This window comes from Aethalodelphis obliquidens, unplaced genomic scaffold (assembly GCF_003676395.1).
Source record: "Aethalodelphis obliquidens isolate GAN/ISIS:26980383/991018 unplaced genomic scaffold, ASM367639v1 scaffold1, whole genome shotgun sequence".
In the NCBI taxonomy this organism is placed as follows: domain Eukaryota; kingdom Metazoa; phylum Chordata; class Mammalia; order Artiodactyla; family Delphinidae; genus Aethalodelphis; species Aethalodelphis obliquidens.
This window is the reverse complement of record NW_020837945.1, coordinates 87,546,132-87,566,676: the sequence shown is the minus strand read 5'-3', so window position 1 is coordinate 87,566,676 and position 20,545 is coordinate 87,546,132. Positions and strand designations below refer to the sequence as shown.

Genomic DNA, 20,545 nt, shown 5'->3' with positions numbered 1-20,545 from the left:
ATTTGCAAGAGTATTTTATATGTGAAATACACGAAACATTAACGGGCATATACGCCTTTTAATATGTGTTTATTTCCAGAAGCAGCAGTTATGGTCCCGCTAAGCAACTTTTCTCAGAATTTGAAGGAAAGATAAACTTCAAAATACATCAATAAAATTGAGAACTCGCTCCAGTCCCAGGTGAACTCCAGTGATGGGGGAAAGGGGTAGGTAGTGTGGGCAGCTGAGTCAATTCTACTGCAAGCCCAAGTAGCTGACAATACTCTGCATGAGTTCAAGAAGCAGGTGGTGGAGTACATGCAGACTGATGAATCCACAGCCATCAACCATCTGCATCAAAAATAACACCTCAGCATCTCAGTGCTGACAATCTACCTTCTTTCCTTGATCTCCAACTCATAAGCAAATGATGTGCAGACAAGACTCAGAAACTCTTTTATTAAATTGAACGCAAAATGACTGTTATAATAATGTCAAGCCTTTATCAGAAATCAATACATAAGTGAGTATACACAGCCAAAATGAGCCATCAACATAAGCAGTGTAAATTTTAAATAACTTTCAGATTTCTCTATCCAATATGCTGAAGAAAATAAAACCAAAAGAGCAATTTCAGTTTCACAATTCACAGTTGAGTGGTTTTAATCCCATGACACTTTTGTCATTTATGTAGCCTCAGAACACAAACAGATTTCCAAAGTGGTGACTGGCACATAGCATATACAGCATATACAGATGTTAAACCCCTGTATGACATTTAGGGAAAATTGTAGGAAACAATCCCAATTTCATACAGTGTTGGCTGGCATTTTTTAGCTATATCCTTTACCAGAGACCTTGTCCTAGTGAAACAGTAAAAGCAGTTTTAAAAGTTTGCCATGCCATTAAATGAAGGGTTCTAAAGCCTCCTTGGTTTTCCACGATTTTATTCTCTAATTTAAAACAATGCGCTAAAATGCAACATTAACAGTGAAAGCAAAATCAGTTTTGCTTCTGGATCTAGAGCATACATCCAAGAGAGGCAACTTATTGTCCTAGCAGATACATGAAATGCTTTAGAGCAGAGTCTGACATACTCTAGTAAGGCATTTCAAAGCAGACACACCATATCCAAAGTAAATTATTACGGCAGCCGAGGATACCACAAGGTGAACACCAATTAATACAGAATAACATGAAATTCTTACAAAACGACACACTAATTTACAAAACCACAGAAATATGCTCAAGTACCAAAAGAAGGCAAAACAATGACCAGCCACTCTAAAAGAGTTTTGTTCCCATAAATGCCAGATTTTTCAGAGTAGAAATAAACTGCTTTATATGTGCTTTGCCCTAGGGTAATATCGTTCATCCAGACACATGGGGTTACTTTTCCTTAAAAAAATATATCATGTAGAGAATATACATATAATCAGCGATATAGAACATTTATTTTCACTAGTGAGGGGGTCACTTAAGCACTTACATAGAAAGAGTTATGAATGAATCAAGAAAGTTATATAATGCAAAAGGAAATCTGATAAAACCTGTATTGTTAGTGAGATTTTTAGCAGTTGCATTGACTTAATGAGGAACTCTGACCATGGAAAAATCTTGAAGTTCAAAGAACTGTGAAATGTCTAAAAGTGAAAGTCTAATTAGTAAAAATACATATTTTCATTTTAAGGGCCCCAAAGGAAGTGTAATTTTGAAAGCCATGAATTTTATCAAGCAAGCACAAGAACATGCATCAGGAATACTGACGTTTCAGTTCTGACTTACCCGCTGAATCTTCATGACCTGCAATAAGTCACTTAAATTCTTCCCATTTTGTCCACAAAAAAATTGGCATAAAAATAAAGGCATAGGTCAAAACTTTTTCCTAAACAGTACTAGAGTAAAGCTGAAGATGGTTACTAAGGCTCACAATTTCAACAACTCATCGTACAGTACAATCATTTTTAATTCTGCTAATTATGGCTAAGAGAAAGCACGGGCAATTACAATTCTCAGGGAAGTCAAAGGCTTTAGATAAATTAATGGTTCTACTTTCTAAACTACTCAATCTGTTCCTGTAGAGTTGATTAAAACAGCTAATAGTCTATGGGGTTGACTCTTTACTCCTCTCTACTTTCTGGTAGAACATGTGAAAGTAGTAAAAGAAGTGATACCACGGAGAAAAGCAGCAGTAGATTGAAATGAGGTATAGCTGATTTAATAAACCCCAATCAGTAACTTACAGTTTTCTAAAGAAGCTGCATAGTTCAGCAAAAATACATCATAAGAGGAGGGGTAAAGAAAAAGTTCTTGTCATGAAGCTTTAAAATGTATGACAATTAGCATTTAAAACGACCAACACCAGAAAACTTCAGTTTGAAAAGGAGTCGTCTTCCCTCACTCTAAGCACATACAGAAACTGAAAGTGGTAGGCTAAAGTCCACAGGAGAAAAGGACATATTTTAATTGGCTCAGGTTTTCAACTTCATACACAGCTTTTTAAAAGATGTTAATATGCAGACAAATATTAAACTACAGTTAATGCCACCTATGCTAAAGTGTTTAAGGAAAATGTCTGAAATTTACATTAAAATGTGTATTTTTTTAAAACTCCATTGTTTGATGGATAAATAGAGGGATAGACAGATACGCAGTAATACAAGTACTGGAAAATGTTGATGGTAGAATCTAGTGGTAGTGTATTGTAAAATTCTTCAACTCTATGTTTAAAATTTTTCATAATAAAATGTCAAGAAAAATGTTAATATTTCTACAATAAAATTAATTTAGCAGTGTGTTTTAAAGACTCAAAGTACTCAGGCAATTTAAAATTTTAAATTAATTGAAGCAAGGAAAATTTTGCTTTAAAACACCTTGAACCTGATTTGTGAAGATGCCTGTTTTTAATGTAGAGACGAACTAGCACAATTAATAAGTATTGTGAAGACAGTCTCTTCACACACTTCATTTGCAAATACATAATTCTATCCTCTCTACAGTATTAGATAAGTTTGAAAAAGACACTGGAATAAAGTTTTTCCAGACTTCAATATCAAGCTCTCCCAATCCACCACACTACTGTTCACTAAATATAAATGTAACACAGATCAAGGCGAAAAACAAAAATCAATGACTGTTGCCAGCCTGGGACAACTGGATTCATTTTCAGGATGTATGGTTCCTGATCAATAATGATACAGTCTTACTCAACATCAAATTGAGATTGCATAAAGAAAAAAAAAGATGTAGAACACAGAATGCGCATAAAGCTTTGTTATTCCAAGCTCCTGTTTTATGAATCGTGATTAATGGCAATAATTCTATCATCTCTTCTCTCTGTGAAATGCTAAAACTTGCTAAAGGCACTCATATTCTGGGCTTATCAAAGACAGGGTCACATGGTACCATAAGCCGGTTTTTTTTGGTAGCTACCCAGAAAGGGAGTTGATAAATGATCCTCCCATTCATAACAAGAAGGCAAAGTCAAACAGCTATCAGTAGAAATATCATATGAGAAGCTATTTACACAGCTATTTGTCCATTCAGTTAGATTGACAGTAATAGCTCACAATGGCAGGGGTCCACCACCAAAAAACTAAAGCAACAACAAAACATTCTTTATGATGCCTGAAGCTCCTGAAGGGAGATTTTGCTGGTTAAATAAAAAAAGTTGGTAAGGTGGAGTATTTTTAAAATATCTGTTCAAAAGCCTGCATTAAACTTTTGCCTATACTGACAAAACATTTCTCTATCTCTGAAGCAGCTCTATTGTCTTTAGTACATGTCCCAACAAGTTTTTTTAGAAGGTACTTCCAGCCTTCCAGTTCTGACATTGAGGAAACAAAACAGATTAGCTTCCAAATCCATCACTCCTAGGCCTCTCTGTAGAGGATATTATGTAGAACAGTTACCTGTCTCCCCTGACACAAGCAAGACTCGTTTCACATGGGTCACTGGATAGTCCTCAAACTGTCGTTGCTCATAATCCCAGCCAATTCAGGAGTGAAGGAATCATTAATCCCACCACTAATCTATCTACAGAGGAAGATTTAACCAGATATAGATATATACATATATCCTTTTATCCTTGTTCAAAGTGTAGATAGTGTAGCTACAAGCAAGCACACCAGTACTGGAGAACAGCTCTGTAAAATAAAGTGGAAGATCTCATGCTTTCCTTTTAGTTGTTTAAGTAAGAGGGACATGGGGATGATCTCTGATAGCCATGGTTCTTCATTCAATCTCAGGGTTTCAAAAACTCTAAATGGTTTTCTAAGTTTACCAACTAATGAAAAGGGGCAATAGGGAGGAGAAGTTGGAGGCAGAACTTTTTCTAAATGAATCGTATAAAACAAGTATTCACCTTGCGGAATTCCGTGCAATAAGAGACAAGCAGACGAACGTCATAAACAACATGCACGTATTTACAAGTTGTAGTACGTGATACACAAAGACAAGACCAACACAGTGTTTTCAGTGTAGGGTCCAAAGGATAACATGGCACACTCGGTTCTGTAGCTGAACATTTTTGAAAAAACACTTCGAAGGCATAAGCAATCCAATCTTTTAATTGGAACACCAAAATTTTTCCTTCACAACTTCTTGCCCTCGATATCTTAGAAGAGTTTCTAATTGTTATCTTCGAACACTGATTTTTGAATGACAACTTACACAAAGATATTCACAGAGAAAAGAGACGTTGATGCTCTGAGTTCTTCTTGCAGATGATTACTGGAATCTACTTACTTGACTAAAGGTTTTCCATTGGTTAGGCCTCTGTCCGTCCTTATATACAGAATATAAAAAGATACCAACATGATTCCTGGGGAGCACAGAGTGCAAATTCTAAAGCACAATAAAGAGCAGGACTCGATTTCACTAAATGAAACCAAATGAGATCACGTATCACTGACTGCAGTAGTAACAACAGCCTTCTTTGACAGGGGAAAAAAACCCACTGTCTGTAAGGAATGCATGAGTATGAGAAATTGTACCATGAAGGGATGTATTTATTTAGGCATTTCCTTTCTGACACCTTTGTCACACTTTGTTTCACCTATGGAACACAGGAGAATATTGCAAGGTAACAAGCTCAAAACATAACCTACTGTCACAGAGATGTGTGATTTTTTTTGGACGTGTATGTAACCTTTATAAATGATCATAGAAGTTATTTATCAACTTCCTAGAGTTTGGAAATTAAGGAGCAAACCCAGCTATTGTAGGCAATATGGTATTTAAAGTGTCATATAAAACAAACACATCACTCTTTTTTAGTGCAAAGAAATATAACAAGTAAGAATTAACACTACAAATCTAACTTTTTTCTTTAAAAGAAAATGAGTTTATGGATTCATAACATCCATTAAGGGCACTGAGATGAGAAACCTGAATATGCAAGGCCAGGAAAAACATTAAGGCCTTAAGTCCACTGCTGTTATATATATATAATGAAATTGTTACGTGGGGAGAGTAGAGGGAATCCTTCCTTTAATTTTATCTGCAAAGGAAAAACCGAAAGTGGATGAATGCCACTTTTATAAAATGTAAATTTTTATCCACAATCTTTTACTGTTATCTAAGGATTCAATGAAATCTTCTCTATGGTATCACATAAAGCTATATGTACATAGTTTTATACATATATGTGTGTGTATACATATAAATACATATATATACACACACACATACCTATACATGTGTATACATATATATAGTCACACATACAGAGAGGGGAAAAAATGAGATCTTTAAATAATCACAGAACCATGTGGCCAGAACTGTCATATTAAAATCTACCAAAAAATTATACTTAGCAGCAAAATGAGTAACCTACTGACCAATAAGATAAGCTCTAAATTGCCCTAAAATAATCAATTATACTTTATAGATTACTACAAAAAGGGTTATTATACTAAGAGTCACAGGTCTACATAGAACCTCAACAGAATATTATTTCATTCTTTTGTTTCTGGGAGAAAATAAAATTACTAAGCAATTTTACTTTTAAAAAAACCACCACTTCAACAGAAGGGCAACTTGGTGGTGTACCAGAGGTTAATCACAAAACTTAATTTTAAATATGGGTCTAGTATTTAAAAATTGTTCAGAAGTACTAAAGGAGAGGAATGATGATTATAATTTTCCTTCTTCTCATCTCTTTGCCTACAGAATTTTCAAGGAAAAATAGGAGTTTTATTTTTAATTAATAATATAAGCAATCAAAAGTGAATTTACCATAGTACACAGATACTGCTCAATATAAACTACCTGGTGAACATGGCCTTTCAAAAGAAGTATGGATGAGCACCAGTCTTATCCATGTAAATATAGTAAATATGTAAAATATGGTTAATGAAAGTTCGTAGAATCCTCCATTATTTAATCTAGATATAACACTAGAGCTTCTCATTTTAAAAACAAAGAACAAAAATAATAATGCTGTTGAAATTATCAGATATGAAAGTAATCTATAATATATTTTTATTATCTTCAAGGAAGCTAGATTATAAAGAATAATACCAAAGTTCAGGTATTTTTCTATTGGAAATGATGATACTAAAATTTGATTAACTTTTTAAAACAATTCTTCTCTATCTCAGAAATAGTAAAGGTGTGGTATTTTTCAGGACAGTCAACAAACTAGCAAGACAAAGAAGAATGTAAGTAAAACATAAGGATCTGTTTACCTAAAAAATCTACCAAAACAAACATCAAGGGATCTGAACTTACAGTTGAGACCATCATATAAGTACATGTTATTATCATCAAGTAACTCTAAATTGAAATATCAAACACATTTCATTTCCTAAAACTAACTGAAAAAAACGTATATATTTTTTTTAAGTCACATCTATTCTAAACTCATTGGATATTCAAATGTGAGGCTTGGAAAACCCACAACATAGCTGGGGCATGAAAATGAGCTTATTGGATAAGCTAATTCAACTGGGGGAAGAAAAGAGGTGGGAAGAAGGTGAATTTAAATTTGTGAAATTCACAACTGGAAATGAAGTTTCACTGTTTGGAAGTACACAAGCACATTAGAACTGTCTGAATCCAAGAAAACCTGCATTTCAATAATTGGAGGACATGATAAAGAGAAAAACTGTCCTGGGAAGGACTCGAATGCAGTTTTACATAGTATATCCTACTGACAATGCATTGAGTTGAGATGGTGATTCCAAAGAAACTAAAATCTTTGCTTACCTGTTTTTACTATGATCTGAAGCAAGAACTCAATAAAATTATTTATTTAGCAGTACGTAACACTAAAATTGCAGAAAAAGATGAAGTTTTTAAATAGCTAAAGCTCTAAGTGGTCAGGCTACTAGTTGACCAGAACTTGGTCAAGATAAAAAGTTATTTCTCATGGGGTAGGTAGGTCACAGGCTTTAAGCAGCTCAACACAACTGACCTGAAAAAGCATCATGACTTAAGCATGTTCTCTTCCTTCCCCAGTTTTGACACCTTGTGGTACCACTGCAGGTTAGGTGTATTAACATTAAGCAGAGGAATGTACTCATATCAAAAGAACCACAAAGCAGAACATGTTGACAGAAGGCAAACAACAGGCAGGACAAGCTGCTCTATCTGAATATGACAATCACTATACATATCCCAGATTCTCCATCTCATTCCTGTACCGCTGTTCAGACACCTTGCTTTTATGTTGCTTGCTCTCTAAATGCTGCCGGAATTCCATTTCTTCGCCGGCCCCAACATTACACATGGAGCAGTAAAACTGGCCACTTGGAGTAACGCACATGGCCAGATCACGTGGAATTCTCTGCCGAGAGCGGGGGTTGAAGTAAGGACCTGCTAAAGCAAGAGGCAAAAGTAATGTACTCACTTCAGCATACTAAGTGAATGGTGGTCTGACCAATTATCACCGTAATTTGTAATTCTAAGCTCAAAGTATAAAATTCACAGATTCCTAGCTTTAAAAGAATGTAAAGTTAATGGGTGTTTTAAATTACAATTCTATACAGGTTCAACCTAAAAAGCTAAAATGATTCCTCCAACTATCGTCAGAAATGTTACTGTAGAGCCAGACCCAAACTCTAAATGGCAATGTCTCTGAAAAGTAAATATAATTTAAAAAATACTTTCGTTTCCAAGAATTATATAAAAATCTGTATAATTATGCTAATTCTTTAATCCAAAAATTCTAAGAATTATACTAAGAAAATGTTGAGAATTTTTGCATAGAGATTTATGAGCAAGGACATTTATTTCATCAGAGTTTATAAAAGCTTTTTTGGGAGGGTGAGGGGAAAGGAAAGATCCAAAAATATAACTCGAAAAATCATGGTAATGAATGCAATGAAAAACTATACAGTCACTAAAAACAAGGTTATAGAAAACTCTTTAGTAACAATATTTGATTATAATGTGCTATTAAGTAAAATAAAAATATCACAAAATATGATTACATTTCCATTTTACAGAAGTAACATACACAAAGAATTGGAATGATGTATACAAAAATGGTGGAATTATTGATAATTTTTTTCTTTACGTAACTGACTTCTTAAGTTGGACCATTAGCTCAATCATTTTCTGCTTTTCCTTTCTACTATAATAATAAACATTTAAGGCTTTTCTCAAAATGTTACTTTAACTGCATGCTACAAATATTGATGTATTTTTATTACTATCTGGGTCTAAGAATTCTCCATCACCAGTATGATTTCTTCTTTGGCCCATGAGTTATTTAGAAATGTTTAAAAACTTCCAAACACATAAAAATTTTGTTTGCTTTTTTATATTTTTATTATTGACATCTCATTTAATTGTACTCTGATCAGAGAACATAAGTCTAAACCACCTTCTATCCTAAAGTTATTTTAATCTAATATTAAGAGACCTACCTCAGCTTCCTTCATTTCAGCTGAATATTTTTTACCTAATCTTAAAATCTTTGTCTTTTAACTGGGACTTTAGTAAGTTTACATTTATTGCAATTACTGATATATGTGTAGATTTTCATTAATCTTATTACATTGTGCTTTCTATATGTCCCTTTTTTCTATGCTTCTCTTGCCTTTCCAATTAGCTTTTTGTTGTTGTTGTTTGTTTTACTGTTCACATGAGTGACCTCTGCTCATATATGTATGCATTGGAGGCTGGGGTAGGGAAAGGATGAGGGACTGCTCAGTCCTACTCCCCCTACTGAAGGTAATCAGAAAATGCAGGAAATATTCCTAAAAACTAGTAATTCTGAACTGAAGGTATATATCAGAATCACTGAGGGAGCATTTTCAAAACACACATATGTCTGAGTACCACTCTAAATTTACTGATTGAAAATCTCTAAGTCATGGTTCAGCCATGTGTATTTTATAAAAACTCCCCAGATAATCTGAGTCACTATCCTGGTTGAACACCACTGCTATAATTTTTATTTTCCCCAATAAATGGGGATTTAATATGGTGCAACTTTAAACCAAACAGCCCATTTTTATGACGCATTTAAATGTCTCAGCTGACAAATACCAGAAGAAACATAAAGGTACTATAAGAGACCTTAAAACATAGACTTGGTTTAAAATCAAAACAAATAATACTCTAAATAGGAAATAAATAAATAAGACCTGAAATAAACACCAGCTTGAAAAACCACTAGACCAATTCCACAAAACAACAGCTAACCCCAAATTCTCAGGGCTATCTATTACCATTAAAGGAAATAAAAATAGAGGAGACCATTTGCAGAATGTAGTGAAGGTATGTGGAAATCCACAGAATACCTGAATTATTCTGTACTGCATACATATTTCTCCTATTAGGCATCATCTTATATTCATTCCCTTCTTTCCGGGTCCGCCGTTGACCAATCTCTGAGGATTCTCTGGAGAAGAGAAATTTTAAGAGTGAGACTTCTAAACAAGGATCCCTTTCAACTCTTTTCTCTCTAGAGACAGTCTCACATAACACGCTGGCCTAAGAGAAAACAGCAATACCTACGAGAATGAGTTACTCTGAGCTTCCGCCAGCCGCAGCCTCTTGGCATGATTCTTCCCTTGATAGTGAGCCTGGGCCACAGCCGGAGAACTGAAGGAGGCATCACAGAGCTTACAGTAATCATTCTCTGTGGCCAGAATCACTCTGCCTCCTGGCTTAAAGGAGCTCATCTGACAGCAAAGACACGAGAAACAAGGTTTAAAAATGTGCACTTTACTCTCTTCTTCTCCTCAAAGTTCCTTCCTTCTAAGAGTTGAAAAATAACCGAACGTTATGGCATGACCACGAACACTCAGCTTTATAAGGACAGGAAATAATTCATTCCAGAAAGAAAAAAAGAAAAAATGGCTGGGAGACAATCGTGGTTTTGCATTACAATCACCTGTGTACCAAACTGATGAATGCCTCATTGCTATCTCCATTGAAGAAATTTTAGAAAAGAAGTTTAAAAACCCAATATGGAAGATTTAGGGCAGTACAGGTAAGGCTTAAAATCACATTACCAGAAAGAACAAAGTCCTCCCAGAATCCATCAACAAGTATTTACTGAATGCCTACTGTTTATAGGGCTTGCTACCTAATGCAAAAGTGATATACATACATGTATTTTAAAAATGAGCCCCTGTCCTCAGAGTCTATAAATTAGCTACAGATATAATATAATTAGGGGGGAAATAACCAGCAGATCCAGACAATTGTATTCAGGTTGGGAAACAATGAGTTAAGGGAAACCTAACACAGTGCCTGGACAACAGTATGAACTCAGTAAGTATTGCTGGGTTAACAAAACATGACACATTAGATTTTGGCTAAAGAAGAATAAAATATACAATAAAGAATCTGGAAAGCATATCATATCAGGACCAGCTGAAGGAAATAGCACTGTTTCACCTGGAAGGGAAGATTTTTCTGGGGACAGGATAACTGTTTTCAAAAATCACAAAGGGCTATGCTATGAAAGAAGCCTAAGGCTGTTTGCCCAGGAGGGTGGAGCCAGTTGAAAACAGTCCCTAACAGGAAGCAGCTGTCCATTTTTAGAGCAGCCTTCAGGTATTAGCACTGTGACAACTACTCAGCCTGAAGATCTCTCTGGGTATTTTCCTGTCCTCTGATTCTCTTTTTAACATATCTCATTTTCCCCACAAACTCATGAGGACATGAATAGCTGATATTGCTATCCACACTGTAAGTACTGAAAAACTGACACTCAGAAAAGTAAAATTATACCATGGTGTTTAGGAGTAGAGGTCTAAGGTCAAGAGAAATCATTTGCTCCACCACTTTATAAAATTTGTAACACGACGGACAAGTTACTTAGTCTACCTGGGCTTTTAATAAACTTCCGGGTGAAACCAATGCTGCTGGCTCATGGATCATACTTTGAGAAATAAGGTCAATACCTCTGACTTGTTGCAAGCATTAAAAGAAGTCAGGACCCAGGCCAAGAATGAGGCAAGAGAGGCACTTGCCATGGGCACACAATTTAAGGGAGCATCAAAAAACTCAGCAATCAGGATTAAAAATACTTAGTGGGGAGTTTCCCTTGTGGCACAGCAGTTAAGAATCCGCCTGCCACTGCAGGGGACATGGGTTCGAGCCCTAGTCCGGGAAGATCACACATGCCGTGGAGCAGCTAAGCCTGAGCACCACAACTACTGAGCCTGTGCTCTAGAGCCCACGAGCCTCAACTACTGAGCCCACGAGCCACAGCTACTGAAGCCCGCGTGCCTAGAGCCGTGCTCTGCAATGAGAGGCCACCGCAATGAGAAGCCTGCACACCGCAACAAAGAGTAGACCCCGCTCGCCGCAACTAGAGAAAGCCCGCGTGCGGCAACGAAGACCCAACGCAGCCAAAAATAAATAAATTGAATAAAAGAAAAATACTTAATGGAATATTTTTATCAATCAAACTTATTGCAAAAAAATCAATGAGGAACAAAACAAAAATCAAACTTTTAAATAAAGACAGGATCAGCAACAGTGCCATGCCAAGCCACATTGCTGCCTAAGGCAAAAGGAAAATTAATAACACTTATCCTGTCTTTAAGTTTTTGACATTTTGTTCACCATTGACTTTTTCACGTTGATTTTGAATTTTTTAAATATCACATCTTGATTACTTGATTACTGAGTATTTTGGCTCCCTCTTAAATTCTGTGCCTAAGTCAAGTGCATCCCTCATCTCACCCTAGGCCCAGCTCTGAATGAAGTAATGCATGAAAAGTGCTTAGCAGAGTACCTGGCATAGTAAGTACTCAATTAAAGTGATTATTATTTATTATTATTTATGACCTATAGAAAAATAATACTTCAAAGACAGAGTAGCATCCATACTTCAGAGGCTACTAAAGTACAGGAATATCTTGCCTCAAAGCACCTGATCTATCTCCCAAAGAGTGAAAGGAACTTGGCTCTCAAGTGTGTGTCACGATACCAAAGTCCAGAAAGAGTTTATACAGGCTCTCTTCATGGAGGTAAGAAAAGGGCAGCCTCAAGAAACTGATCTTGCTGGAAGGCAAAATATAAAGTCAATGGGATTAACTGTGATAGAGATATAAATGTTTAAAAATCTCTCATTCAGGGCTTCGCCTAGCCATTCAGGGCCATTTAACCCAGAATTTTGAGAACTGCATAGAGAAAGACTCATGAAATAATTTTGTTTCATCATTTCATGCACCGTAACCAAAGCCAATGAGAAATCTTGGGATTCATGGATTTTTGCATGCATTAAATCCAGCACCACGGAGTTCAAGGAGTTAAAAGCACTAAGTAGGACCTTTTAGGAATATTTGCTCAACTGTACCTTGATGGGCACATAGACAACAAATTTTACCCATGACCATCTGTGCATAGGACAGTGCCCACCTTGACACACGTGTCTCACCTGCGGAGGGACTGGAACAGCTGGAGTAGCCACAGGTTCCACTGCATTGCTCATTCTGGCAGGAGGAGGACAGCTGTTTGCTGCATAGTAATTTCGGAGTTTCTTACCATGATTTTTACCCTAGAAGTAACATGAAATGAGAAATCACTGTGAGGAAAATTTGTCAAATTGAGTTAATGTATTCATTAATAAATAAATTTTATTCTTTCAGAGATACGCAACAGTGGGATAAACAGACCACTAGCTAGATTTGATTATTACATCTTAAAGTAGAAGAGTCTACTACTCTTTGATTCTAACAGAATGCTTAAGTTTATCTGGGAACGATAAGAGAACAAAGCCAAAAGACATTAATTTCCTATATATTTCTGGAAAAGTACCACATTTTCCAGATCTGTGTCCTCTCCCAACTTGTTGCCATTCATATGCCACTGCCTAAATATGAATTTTATGACACTCTGATCTAATCTACTTTGTAAGTCAGTAATGAAATGGATAATCCAATTACTTTTACAAAAATAGCACTTACAGAGCATCTTTTTACTTACAAAGAACTTTCATATGCATTAGCTCATTTGCCACTCACAAAAATCCTGTAAGAGGAATTTGTTAATGTTATCCACATATGACAGCTGAGAAACTGCAATCCAGGGAGTGTGGGGAACTTGCCCCCAACACCTTCAGGAGGCCTAGCAATGGGGCCTGCCTTGAGGCAGGCCTTCTGAATCCAAAGCAAGGCCCTTTTTCAGTACAGCATGATGGCTTCAGGATACACTGTGAACCTCTGTTAAAATGGCTTTCCTCTCTCATCATGTTTCGTTTAATTTATTATTCACAAGTTTATGGCTGAGCTGATACAAACGGGTGGGAAGGGTCAGTGGTCTGAAAGCATTCTAAATGAGGGTAAAACCGTATATTACTCTTTAAACTGCACTGTAAAATCCAAACCTGTAGACAAATATTTATTCACCATCTACTACATGCTTAGCCCTAGAAATAAATAGGACTAGCATATGGTCTAGAGGAGGAGACAGATACATAAGCAGTTAAAGGAATGAGCTAAGTTCCACTTTTGGCCACTGGAATGCTGTAAAGGTGCTTTTACCATGGTCACAGTGATCTCCAGGAGTCAAATACAACAGTCACGTCTGTGCCGTCATTATGCTCTAACTCTAAGAAGCACCATACTATTCATACTCCCTCCTTCTATTGTCTTCTATGACTACCTCTTACCTCCCTACCTCTCATTCTCTAAATGCTGCAGCGTCCAATGCACTACCCTCAGCCCTCTTTTATCTCCATCTATACACAAACTCTAGGTTATTTTACCCAGTTTCCCAGCTTTAAAATATAATCAATAAGTTGGTGACTCCCAAAATTACCTATATCCATCCCTGTTATGAGCTAATTGCTTGTGTCCCTCCAAAATTCCTATTTTGAAATCTAATCCCAATGGGATTATCTGGAGGTGGGACCTTTGGGAGGTAATTAGGTCATGAGGGTAGAGCCTAATTAGTGCCCTTTAAAGAAGAGGCCAGAGAGCTCCTCGGCCCTCTTTCCACCATGTAAGGATATAAGGAGATCTCCTTATATCCTTATATGTAACGATATAAGGAGATCTCCTTATATCCTTACATATAAGGATATAAGCCTGTCTGCAATCTGGAAGAGGACTTCGCCAGAACCCACGCATGCTAGCTCTCTGATCTCAGACTTCCAGCCTTTAGAACTGTGAGAAATAAATGTTTGTCGTCTAAGCCACCCAGCCTATGTAATTTTATAGCAGCCCCAACAGACTAAGACAATCCCTGACCTTCAGAGCCATATACCCAACTGCCTTCGTGCGATCCACACATTGCATTCTTAAGAGGCATATCCAACTTAAAACATCTAAAACATAAATTTGGGTTCCCTCCCCACCACAGAACTTTCTCATCAGTGCCACCACCGCTATTCATCCACATGTCAGTAAATGGCACTCCTCTCCACCCAGTTACTCAAGAAAAGCCGAGGGGTCCTTTTCTTGAGTCCATCCCTCCTTAAAGCCAACACATGCAGTCCATCAGCAAGTCTTGTCAGCCTACCTCCAAAATATATTTCCTAAGTCATTCCATTTCTTTCCATGGACACTCAAATGCCACAGTAATCTAAGCTACCAACTTTTTGCACTTGTAGTAGGCAGCACCTCCTAATGGTCTCTGCTCTACCCTCTCATCCCCCTAGCATTCTCCTCATAGAAGCCATACTGACAATTCTAGACATAAGTCACATCTTGTCACCTCTCACTTAAAATATTCCGATGGCCTCCCAGTACACATAAACTAAAATCCACAACTCTTACCTGTAAGTCCTATTTGATCTGGTCCTGTCTATTCTCGGACTTGATTTCACACAGCACCCCTTCCTCCTCATCACGTTCCTGCCTCACGGCCCATCATGCTGTTCCTTAAACATGCCAAACACATGGACTCTAGGGCCTGTGTACTCGCTATTCCTTCTGCCTAGAATGTTCTTCTTTCCAATCTCTACATGGCTGGCTCCTTCTTATCTTTCAGGTCTCAACTCAAACAGCATCTCACTCAACCTGAGGTGTCACCCCCATCGCCCAAACCCACTCCCCACACACACTCTCCATCACACCGCCACACTGTCTGCTCTCACTTTATCATAGTGCTACTTATCACTATCTGAAATAATGTTTGCTTATATTTTTCTCTTTCCTACCCTCTGGAATGTAGACTCCTTGAAAATAAGGGCCTTGTCTGTCTTGTATAGCTCCAATTTCTAGAACAGTTTCTAACATATAGCAGGCAATCAATCAATATTTGTTGGATAAATGAATCACTATTATAGTGGAGATAAGGAACAAACTGCTTAGGAGAACACAGAGAAGGAATGGCTTACTTCTGCCTGAGTGTGTCAGGGAAAGCTTCCCTGAAAAGGGGACGTGTGAGTTATCTTTTAAAATGAGCAAGTTTACTAGGCAGGTAAGGAGTGAGGGGAAAGAAAATTGGGAAAGAGGAAATAGTGTGAGCAAAGGCCCAGTCTGCTGGAGAGATGGTCTTCACGATCCTTTGGAAAAGAGGTAGGAATTGATATACACAGGGAGCTACTTATTCATGGTTTTGTCCATGATACAGAACTCAGACTTTAGAGGCAGTAGGGGGGCCTCTGAATGACTTTAAGCAAAGCAGTTACATGACTGGATCACATTTGATAAATATCATGGGAAGCGTGAAGACAGAGAAGAGAGCCAAAGACAAAGCCCTAGGATGGTACAATATAGTGCAGTAGAGAATGAGGATCCAGAAAAATGAGATTGAGAATGCCTGGTTTTGAAGTAAAATGAAAACCAGAGAAGTGTGGCATTGTGGAAGTCTAGAACAAGGTGTTTCAAAAGAAGAATCTAGGTATATACATTATTAACCCAGGAACTTTTACTTCCAGGTATTACAAAACAGAAACACACATATAAGGAGGTATCTATAATAAATGTTCCCAGAAGGACGGTTTGTAACCACTGAAAAGTGGAAACAACTTGACGGTTTGTAATCACTGAAAAGTGGAAACAACTTAAGTGTCCAACTACAGGATAATGGATAAACTGTTCATACAATGTAACACTATACTGTAGTGAAAGTACACATCTTAGGCCATGCGTGTCAACATAAATGATTCTCATAACAAAATGCTGAATAAAAAGAACATGTTGGAAAAGAAGATATGTAAGAGTAATCATTTTAATCTGGGGGTTAAAATATGAAAACCACTACATTTTTTTATAGGAAGATACATATGTAGCAAAAGTTCAAAAAAGTGTGGGGCATGAACAATAAATACCAACTTAGTATAGTGGCTACATCTGGGAGCATAGGAGCATCTACTGTTGGGAAAGGACACAGCTTCAATTGAATTGATAATTTTCACTCTTGAAGCTAGATGGCAAATACACATGTTCATTATATTATTTTAAATACTTTTTATGTCTGAGGGACTTGAAAATGATTTTAAAACACCAATAACAAAAAAAGGAGTGGTTCACCAGGTCAGGACAGAGAAGTAATACTTGGATTTGAAAAGACACAGGTCAAGAATAACTTTGGTAAGAACCACTTCAGTAGAGGAGCAGGGGATAAAAGGTCATATGAAGTGGCTTAGAGAGAGAATGGGAGATGTGAAAATGAAGACAACCCATATAGGCAGCTATATAGAAGAGTTCTACCATGACAGGGAGCAGAGAAATAGGGTACAGAGTTAGAAGGGGAAATGGATCAACAGAAGATTTTTTTTAAGATGGCTTAGGTTTCTTTGCATGACAACAGGAGGAAGTCAATAAAAACAAAAGAACAGATGATGCAGGAGCTAAAGCATAGCTATAGAAGCATAGTCCGTAAAAAGGCAGAAGAAGATGAGGTACACAGGACTACAGGAGGGATCAACTTCAGATAGTGTCAAGCATTTTATTTCCAAAGCAGTATCCACAGTAGTATTCGAGCAGATATTGCATCCATACATAATGATAATAATGGCAATTAACAATTTTGAGCACTTATGTTACAGGCAGTATTATAAACACTTCATAAATATTATCTCATTTAACCTTCACAAAATCCCTATCAAGTAGGTATAATTATTATCCCTATTTTACATATGAGGAAACTAAGTTCAGAGAGTTAAAAATTTGCCCAAGAGCTTTCAGATAGCTAGGTAGAGGCTGCCCAGATTTGCATTTCTACATATATCCTCTATGAACAATATAGAACAATAAGAAAAACAAATAAAACTGCACAAAAACCATGTCCTCCATACAACTAGAAGCCACAGAATGTCCAGACTCCAAAATAACTGTAAGTGAAAAAGAAAAAACATTAAATCCCAGTGAATAATCACTCATGCTCCTGCCACAAGCCTTCACAGTAAGTAAGAGCAGTCCAGCAAAAACTGAAGGACAGAGAAAAGACGAAGCTAGCAGCAGGCCTAAAATTGCTTTATAACCACTACCAGAAAAAGTAAATCCCTTAATTTTATAAATACTAAAACATGATCCAGTCACTGACTGCTGAAGAGGGACTTAAATGTACACATGATCTGAAGTGGGTATCTTCAAAGTGGCTTCTAGAGGAGAAAAAAGCCAAAAAGGAAGGGAGAGGCACCCTTTGGCAACTGGCAGGTGAAAGGGAAAAGAAGCAAAACAGGAAAAGTTAGCGTCCTTCAGGACAAAACAGAACAAAGCAAAAATCAGAGGACATGCAAACACTCTCCTGACCACTGTAAAAAAAAAAAAAACACCACCTCACAAATTATTAAAGAACTGGACTTTGATACAGTGATAGAAGAGGTTGCCATTGAATTAAGAATCTCATAAACTACCCAAAATCCACATAATGAATAGACAAAAACAAATCAATTCTATACAAAGTTACTACCAAAAAAAGCAATACATCTCAGCAAATGAACCACCCCTCAAAAAAAAAAAAAAAAAAACAGGGCTTCCCTGGTGGCGCAGTGGTTGAGAGTCCGCCTGCCGATGCAGGGGACATGGGTTTGTGCCCCGGTCTGGGAAGATCCCACATGCCGTGAAGCAGCTAGGCCCGTGAGCCATGGCCACTGAGCCTACGCATCCGGAGCCTGTGCTCCACAACGGGAGAGGCCACAACAGTGAGAGGCCCGCGTACCACAAAAAAAAAACCAAAAAACAGAAGAAAACAACACTCCAAACTGAATTAAATATAGTATTCAAACAAAACTTTGAGGATATAAAAAATCACCTTGAATCAGGAATTCAAAATGTACAAAGAAAAATGGGCAAAACGTAATGAGAAATGAAAAGAAGGAAAATTAAACCCAGGAAAGAAAAAGATAATTATGCCAAAAATGAGGAGTAAATACAAGTGTCAAAGAATAGACTCAAATGAAAATGTAATAAGAGGCATTGAAGAAAGACAGAAAAGCGGTCAAGAAAATAAAAATGATACAAAGAAAAAATTTTAATGGGTCAGAGAGGAAGCAATGGAAATGAAGACAAGTAAAGAAGGAATAACTTATGTAAAACTGGAGTCCCTGAAGAAGAAAAGCAAAACAATCAAACAGAACTAATATATTTGAGGGACTAATATATTTGAGGGACTTCCCTGGCGGTCCAGTGGTTAAGACTCCACACTTCCAGTGCTGGGGGTGCAGGTTCAGTCCCTGGGTGGGGAACTAAGATCCCACATGCCACTCAGCATGGCCAAAAAAAAAATAGAAAAACTAATATTTGAAACTATAATTGTCCAAAATTGTCTAAAATTGTCCAAAAGTAAATGAAGATCTGAATCTACATACTGAAAAGGCATACCAGGTATCTGGGAAAATTGACCCAGAACAGTCAAATCTGGGGTAGATCTTTTAAAAGGTATGAGACTTCAAAGGAAAAAAAGTCCTCAAGCTCTCCAGGCAAAAAGATCAAATAACTTACAAAGGCAAAAGAATTAGAATGGCATCCACAATATGCAAAACAAGGCAATAATGGAGCAGCATTTTTTAAAAAATAAAGTGTGAAACAAGGATTTTATGTCCAGCCAACTCTTCCTATATCAAGTGTCAAGACTATAGAAAAACAGTTTTAAATATATAAGACCTTAGGAATTCAATACTTAAAAGTCACTCTTCAGAAACCTATTAGAGCTTCATTCAACAAAGAAATGACTGGGAAAACTTCAGCAAAAAGGCTGATGGTAAGTATTTTCATATGTCTAATTGTATCAAAGACTAAATAAAAGGTGAAGATGAGGGTGAAAGATCAATGTTCAAATATTATACATTATGGTACAATGGAAATAATGCAACAAAAAATGGGAAGAAAAAGGAAAGAGGAAAGTAGAATAAGCTATTGATTCTGCAATAGGCAACTGTCGGGATACCATTAAAAACTGACAAACCAGACATTAAAACATTAAATAACCAAACAGGCTGGTAAAATCATTTTAAATAGAAATAAGAAAGATGAATAAGAAAATGAAATATGGACTACAAAGGATGGTATGGTGTGACACTTTTCTAAATATACCTTTATGTATGATTCTGACTTTTAGAACTATGTTAACATTTTACAGACTTAGAAAAAGAATCAAAGCCAACAAGAATTGGGGAAGACCCGAAATGAAATACATACAAACAGAAATAAGCCTAACTATATGAAAAAATAAATACCATAACTGCACTGAAGGCAGAGGGAAGAAAAAAACTATTCACATATTCACATAGTCTCAAAGTATCTCCCCCATGATACTTATTAAGCACAAAAAGAAAAACAGTAACTTTACAAAGGACAAACCTAGCAGGTAGCACCTTTGTAAACTAAGTAACTTTGTAAAACAGTATTTTGACTACACACTGTAATGCTAAAGACAAAAAGAACAATGCACAAATATTTTCTTCTCATTAGTAGGCTTGTTTTTCAAAAGGACATAGATTATCAATCCCTGAACTACTTTATGTGTACTGTGAGTGAATGAGTGTGTGTCTGTGTTGTGAATAATGAAAGTCCAGATTTCTCACTATCAAAGAAAGGAGTTAAACATTAAGATAAGGTGGAAAGCTGGAATGAACACTGTCATGTTGTATTGAAATTTTAAGCATCAGCCTGAACTCAGTTTTCAATATGTGTACGTATAGATAAATACAAATGTATGTATACATACATATATATTACTAGCTCTGTCATGAGAAGATCTA

General features: G+C 36.7%; 1 protein-coding gene across 6 annotated transcripts in view; it reads right to left on the bottom strand.

Moving 5' to 3' along the window:
- Positions 1-412: 412 nt before the first annotated feature.
- Positions 413-20,545, bottom strand: part of ZMAT3 (zinc finger matrin-type 3) — a 32,789-nt gene continuing 12,656 nt past the window's right edge. For 4 of the 6 annotated variants that reach the window (XM_027111460.1, XM_027111450.1, XM_027111465.1 and 1 more), the window contains 4 exons: positions 12,830-12,949; positions 9,949-10,115; positions 9,732-9,832; positions 413-7,800 (listed from right to left, as the gene is read on the bottom strand). In XM_027111460.1, coding sequence (XP_026967261.1) covers positions 7,589-7,800; positions 9,732-9,832; positions 9,949-10,115; positions 12,830-12,949 — 600 coding nt within the window. In that variant the 3' untranslated portion in view covers positions 413-7,588. Of the gene's footprint in view, positions 7,801-9,729; positions 9,833-9,948; positions 10,116-12,829; positions 12,950-20,545 lie in introns of those variants that run through there. The other 2 variants (XM_027111478.1, XR_003433695.1) reach the window with 2 other exon arrangements.